The sequence below is a fragment of the Cuculus canorus genome, chromosome 1 (genome assembly GCF_017976375.1).
Source record: "Cuculus canorus isolate bCucCan1 chromosome 1, bCucCan1.pri, whole genome shotgun sequence".
Lineage (NCBI taxonomy): Eukaryota > Metazoa > Chordata > Aves > Cuculiformes > Cuculidae > Cuculus > Cuculus canorus.
This window is the reverse complement of record NC_071401.1, coordinates 17,323,574-17,330,870: the sequence shown is the minus strand read 5'-3', so window position 1 is coordinate 17,330,870 and position 7,297 is coordinate 17,323,574. Positions and strand designations below refer to the sequence as shown.

Genomic DNA, 7,297 nt, shown 5'->3' with positions numbered 1-7,297 from the left:
TAGCGGGGGAGGAGCCGCGCTCCAGCCAGCCCCTGGCGGGGGTGGGCGAGAGTGGGGGAGAGCGTGTCTGGTACCTCTCACCCGAGGGCACCGCTAGCGCCGCGGTCTCCAAGCATCCCTGCACCGCAAAGATGCGCACTCCTGCATCCTTAGAATCATAGAATCACCAGGTTGGAAAAGACCTCTTGGATCATCGAGTCCAACCATTCCTATCTGCCACTAAACCGTGTCGTTGAGCACCTTGTCTGTCTTTTAAATACCTCCAGGGATGGTGGCTCCACCACCTCCCTGGACAGCCTCTGCCAGTGCCCGATAACCCTTTCTGTGAAACATTTTTTCCTGCTATCCAGTCTGACCCTCCACTGGTGCAGCTTGAGGCCATTCCCCCTTGTCCTGTCCCCTGTCACTTGGGAGAAGAGGCCAGCACTCTACTCTCCACAACCTCCTTTCAAGCAGTTGTAGAGAGCAATAAGGTCTCCCCTCAGCCTTCTCTTCTCCAGGCTGAACAACCCCAGTTCCCTCAGGTGCTCCTCATAAGACTTGTTCTCTAGTGCCTTTGCCAGTTGTTCTTCTCTGACACACTCCAGAGCCTCAACATCCTTCTTAGGATCATTCCTTAGGATCTGTCCCAGACCACAATACCCATGCTATGAGTTAAGCTGCATTTTCATGTCCTCATTGTGCAAAGCCCTGGTGGCTTCTTGGACAAAAGGATGGCTGGGAAGATGCCTCTGCTCTGAGCAAAGAGGTCTCGGAGGTGTGCAAGGGACCATGTTGAGGTCCTGTGGGACAGGTGCAGGAGCTGGCAGACATTCTGGTTTGAATGCACCAACCCGTGCCTGTAAATGTGGAAAGTGGGAGAAAAAAATACTTGAGGACCAAGAAACGCAGAGCTGATGTTTTGCCTAGAAGCTTAACTCTGACCTGGTGACTCCTTGACCAAATCTGGGCTAATGTCTTCTCTTTCCTGCTGAGAAAGGTGAGGTTAGCTTTTATAAGAACTGTGCTATGAAGCTTCACTGAGGTTTCTCTGGTATGAAGGGTGGTGTTTCAGCTAGTGAATGGTGTAAAACACACCTTTTTTTTTTCAGTGTTAACACAGAAGGTGTTCCTATGCTCCACTTTGGAACAAGAGGGCCTGGAGCCCTCCTGGAGACCAGGACAGATGAATTTTTTTGAGGGATATTACAGATGTACAGAGCAATAGGAGGGGACCTCCTTCCTCCAAAGCCATGCTAAGAACTCTGCTCAAAATGTGGGACGAGTCATGGCACAGCCATCCTGTCTCTTCCCCAACCCTTAGAAACTCCTCACTGCTGCCCAGCCCTGTTGTGGCAACCAGCTATGAATAGACTTAGTTCACTTCAAGCTCAAGAGGGATGATTTATGACCACCTGGGGCCATGCCCAGTTTCACACAAGGCCTACTCAGTGTGCCAGTATGGTTTGGGTGGATACGAGGGCAGATATTGACTATGCCCAGGAGCTGCTTTGCAATGGACCACATCCGATGCCCTGCGAATACTTCTGCTAAGAGTCCAGCCTCCAGCAGCCTTTTCTGCCCAAAATGTCCCATGAGTATGTGGGAAGGCGGTGAGGGAAGCTCTGCCAGGGACATGGGGTTAGACATGCTCCTCTGCCTGCATCACTGGGTTTGGAGGTGGGATTTGAAGAGCATGAGGAGCCTTTGGATGACTTCTGCTCAGCCAGCTGTCACGGCTGTGGGTCACGGCCTGATCTCTTGGTATTTAATACTTGTGACATTGGCCAGATATGTGGTAACACCTGAGCAGCCCTGAGGAACAGGCAATTAACCCATCCCCTTAATGAAAACCCTGCTACTTCTGTAGCCCTTCTTGCTAGTAAAGCCTGGTCCTTCTGAGTGACAGGAGGCTCATATTCATAGGGAGGGACTGTATACAGGCATTAGGATGGGGAGCTGCAGGCTGTCAGGGACTCCATGCCAAGGAGAAATATTCCAGTCTCATCTTGAAATCATGGTAGAATGTATGTTCCTCCATGAAGATGCTCTTGCAGGTCGAAAGGAGACTCTGAAGTGTTTGTTTAGATAGTTTCATATTAATGAGCAGAAAGCCTAGGCAGAGGACACCTTTGGAGGAATAAGAAGATGCTGCAGAACCATTGGGAAGATGGTGGTGTATCCTGTCTGGAACTGTCTATCACTTTAATACCTGCTGCTGGTCTTGAACATGCACAATCTCCCCACATCCCCATGCTGATGTGCTGGGGTCCCACACCAATTCTAGCTTCCCTGTCCATGTTGCCAGCCCCCGTGGTGGTGTGCATCACTAGCACAAGGACAGGCAGGGTTTCCAAGCAACCTCCACATTCAAGCCCACTGCCCTGGTACCAGAGAAACTGAGATGTGGATGCTGGTAGGAAAGCATGACACGCCATGCCTATAACATGATTTGTGGCTCATCCAGGCTTGCAGAGACCTGCTTTTTCAAATGTGCACAAAGCAGGACTCAATAAAGCCATCTGGTCTACACCAGAGCTCTTGTGCTACATCCAGCAACAACTATCACAGCTTCACAGGTTTGTAGCCATGTCTACCGCTTGGAAATCCTCCAGGAGAGTGTTATGATGTCTGTGAGGTTGGAGGCTCTGTCCTGAAGAATGGTCCTTGCAATCTATTTCAGTGATGAGGCAGAGAAGTAGGATACTCCTTTATCTATGGTTTGGTGACATACTCTGTGCCAGGGGATAATCCCAGGAGCACTAGGACCTTGACAGGTGCCCCTACCCTGCGATAAAAACTTTTTCCAGACTCCTGCTCCACACTCTTGAGGGTGGGCTGCAGAAGGGCACAGCTCCTCCATGCTACAAAGACCTCAAGCACAGGCAGGTGATGGAGCTGGAATCTAAGCTGGAAGCAAGACCCTAAGGCCAGCACTTTGGGAGTGTGTGTTACAGCAGCAAGTACGCAGACTCCCATGAACGGGGAAAAGCTTTTTGCTTTTCAAATGCTCCCAACATGCAATCTACAGGTTTGTACTTTGAGAGAAAGCCATCCACATATCTCATCTTCCTGCTGCTTTTTCTGTAAGTTATTTATTTTTAAAGCAATCTACAGAGCTTTTTCCAAGTCACGTGAGGCTCAAAAAACCAAGCTGCCTACATTGTGGTGGTGAGGCATACGATGCAAAGGTTTTACAGTCAGAGGTTACCCTTCCCCTCTGTAGCTCTTCTCAGTGAACACGAGTGTAACCTTGTGTGAAACCTTCATGCAGTCTCAAAGTCCACACTTTAATTTGAATGAAGTCCATGGAATCAAGGAAATTAAAAAGGCTCTGCAGAGCCACCTTGTGCCCATCAAAAGCACTCTGAAAGAACACAGCAGTTTAAAGGCAGGGAGTTTGAATAAAATATACACAATTTATTTATAGGAGGTTTACAGCTGTACAACGTTGGCTTTCTGTTTGGATCACTCTCTGATCTTGTGCAGCGCGACATGTCAGTGCCTTTGGAGATGAAGACAAGTCATAGCCTGTTTTAACACGCAGACGTCAAAAAGAAATGTATTTCACAGACTCTAGTGGCAGGCTGCTTGCAACCATTGAAATGATCAGCAAAAGAAACGGAAAATAAATCAGAGATGTCCTACACCACTTGGGAGGGACTGGAAAGTGCTTACCAGACCTGCCCTCCTCTCAGACAAAAAACCCTGAATATATCTGTTTACCTTATCTAAAGAGGAAAGGCATCAACACTAGGAATGGCATTTCAATAACTGCCCTCCCTCATTGCTCTACAAAGACAAAAAGAAAGCAACAATGGTATTTTTTGTTGTTCCATTGGAAATGTAGGGGAAAGAAGTCTTCTGCTATAACTTTTCAAAAGTTTGAGAAAAAAAAGGACAAATATTACTGACATTAAGACATTTTGGTCCTGCTATACTGTGAGGATTACTGTTTTTGAAGACCCTGTTAAAAGCTGCCTTTCCTCTCTTTATGGCTTGATTCTCCATAGGAAGGAAGGAGGTTGCCCACAGGTACCAGGGCACCGCTACGCCCTGGCAGGCTTCAAGGCCACTCCTTAGGTATCACGGTGCGGTTTGGCACATGTCAGGGCACTCCTGGCCAAATGGCTCTCATTTCCTGAAGCTATCCTGAAAAACATTTCCTGAAAAGCAAGTCTAATGCTGGCAGGCTGGCTATCCCCATCTGATGATGATGGTGCAAAGCTTCTGTGATGTTCTCCCTTATCTAAATAGCTCTTCTTCCTGGTAGGTGAGGCATCTTTGGGCAACCCAGTCACTCTCACATACTATTCTGAAAACAAAATCACAGGATCACATAGAATGGTTTGGGTTGGAAGGGACCTTAAAGATCCTCTAGTTCCAAACCCCTGCCACGGGCAGGGACACCTCCCAGTAGACCAGGCTGCTCCAGGCCCCATCCAACCTGACCTTGAACACTTCCATGGAAGGGACATCCATAGCTTGCCTGGACAACCTGTTCCAATGCCTCACAACCCTCCTTATGAAGAATTTCTTCCTAATGTCTAATCTAAATTCCCTCGCTTCCAAATTAAAGCCATCCCCCTCGTCCTATCACTACAGGCCCTTGTAAAAAGTCTCCCCCCCAGCTTATTTGTAGGCCCCGTTCTGGTACTGGAACATAAGCCTGTGAGATCTTCTCCTAAGATGAAAATCATGCTGCATCCATTTATTTTCAGTGATGAGTGCCCTGATCAAAAACAGAATAAAACCAAAGTATCTCTGAATTGGTCTGCCCAAATTCAATGATTTGCTTTGACCTTGATTTGAAATGTCACTTCACTAAACTAGGAACATTTGAACTAATCCTAGCAAGAATCTAGGTCCCAGTGATGGCACCAGGATTTCGAGGGTGTTCAGTGCAAGCCAGGAATAATTGAAACCTGGAAAGAGCATCCCATGGGCCACTTCTTGCATTAAATCCTGGAAAACAAGACCTAAGAAAATAAGCAATTTGGCCAATAACCCAATTCATAACAACAGGAGGTAACCTATGAAGACGAGGAAAGAGTAAAACCAGCCTGCAAATATAGATGAAGTAGTAGAGTATGAGGTGGCAAGTAATGTGGCTTTGGGGAATATCTTATCACATCACAGACTCAGCATACATTTAGGAACTTTAAAAAAAAAAAACGTAGACTTGCAGCACAAACATGGGCATTTAGTAGGACAAGCAGAAACCCTGCTTGCTATGGCAAAAGAAAGTTTGTCCTTGCAAGCAGATGACTCTGCTTGGAAGAAAATTTACCAAGATTACATCATATGTATTCATTTCCACTTGCATGCAGGGGATTGCAAAAGATTTGCCTGTTAGAAAATCTGTCAGAAAAATTCCTTAACTCGCACCATTTTAAAGGCACCCGAATAAAACCCCCAAAGTAAACAACAGGAGAAAAAAATGCTTTGAAACCAGCCCTGATCAACTGCTGAAAGGCCAGACAAAGATTTGTTTGGCTTGTCTGGGAAGGTTTATATTTATAAGAAGCCAGATTCTGCCACCCAGTGGAATAAGGGAGATAAACCCAGTCTTCATGGCAAACCAAAGCCCTATACATGGCACCAAAGATGCGTTCAGGTTATGCTTGTGAGACTGGCTCTAGGACTGCGCAATTCATCCTCTGGGCCAGGAGACTGGAAATTAAAGGTAAGAGATGGACACTGATATGAATAAAATATTTCCAGCATTTTCAGGCTGTACTGGGAGCAGTGCTCCTTTCCTCTAGCATAAGCTAAAATCCCACTGTTTTTTTAAAAGAATTTGGGAAAGCGAGGCACTGAGAAATGATGCACTGTATGCAGCAGTAAAGATGGAGCCCATTGAGCAAAGCTCCCCATCCCCTGGACCTTTGGCCTTCAGAGGAACTGGAGCCCTCTTACCTAAACACAGAATGGCCCCAGTGGACACTACTGGGCTGAGCTCTTAGGATGGGGACTGCATGAAAACATAGAGACAGCAGGCACCATGGCAGTTCAAGAGGCACACGCAGGAGCTTAGTCCATACAGATTAAAAAACCTGACCCCAGAGAACAGTTGTCCCACCATGATTGTTGGCATCTTTGTATCTTTTATAGTTGCATGGGGTTGAACAAGACTTGGGAGGAGACAGCTTGTCCCTAAAATGATGGAGATCCTTTAGCCTTGTTCCCCTGTGGCTTTGGGATTTGGGACCACCTTGGTGCATTTTCCTTCCAGATGAAGTATGCAAAGTCACACCCAGAAAACATCCAAAAGGTCCCAATCTATTTTTCCACTTCTACTTTGCAGAGGTGCCTCCACAGAGAAGCAATCACATGGCAGTTTCACAGGAGATGGCTCCATGCACACTACTCTAAAACCAAGCAGACACATTGAAGATGCATTTGAGCAGCTGGTGGGACCGTGGTGACCCTACGTGTGCATGGTGGCATGTGTGTGCCAGCCTGTGTAAACGAACAGCATCAGGGCATTGTGCTCTGGCTGCAAGGACACGCAGCATGCTCACAGCGACCCCCGTGGGGTAAATGGTGATGATGGGAGCTGCAGAGGACGCCAGCAGAAGGATCATTCATTGCGTTTCCCCAAAAAGGCACCATTTTTTAACGTTGAAAACACAAGATTGGCTCCTTTGAGTGGAATGCATGCATAGTTCATATATACTTTGCAGATGGTAGGTAGGCTCTGTATGTGTGTGTAGGTATATATATATATATGTATACATATGTATATGTATGTATGTGTGCATGTTTTAATACACATATGTGGCACCAGAAGAGTCTCTGAGTAATTAGACATTGGTGAGGATGTTACTACTGAGCAATCTCACAGCGATGGTTCCAGAGAGATCATTTGATCTCCTGTTCCCTTTGTCCTGGAGGTGCAGTGTGTGCACTGACTGCCGGTCGCTGGGATCCCCTGTGAGCACCACTTGGCCCAAGAACTCATCACTTATTAAGTTGTGGTTCCAGATCTGGGGAGACAAAACAGACATGAGGGCAGCTCCTTGAGGGATACAGCCAACTTTCACGTAATGGAGAGGAGAGGGGGTTATGGGGGACCTGCTGGAGCTTGTGGAGGTGGTTGAGTTGTGAGGGGTTCACTCTGTACATAAGAAGGGCAAAGGATATGCATTTACCAGATGTCACTACTCAGCTGTGGTGGTGAGAGGTTAAGCTGCAGGAAGTGATGATGTTCAGCCTTGGGGAACAGTCCCGCTGTGGACAGCGTGAGGAGAGGGTAGATTGAGGGGGTCCAAGTGAGAAAGGGCCTCTATCCTTCTCATTGCTTACTCATTGCAAG

General features: G+C 47.1%; 1 protein-coding gene across 1 annotated transcript in view; it reads right to left on the bottom strand.

The window, feature by feature from the left end:
• Positions 1–3,278: 3,278 nt before the first annotated feature.
• CAPN5 (calpain 5) overlaps positions 3,279–7,297 on the bottom strand; it is a 56,897-nt gene continuing 52,878 nt past the window's right edge. Inside the window, exon 13 of the mRNA XM_054081860.1 lies at positions 3,279–6,968. Coding sequence (XP_053937835.1) covers positions 6,786–6,968 — 183 coding nt within the window. The 3' untranslated portion in view covers positions 3,279–6,785. The remainder of the gene's footprint in view (positions 6,969–7,297) is intronic.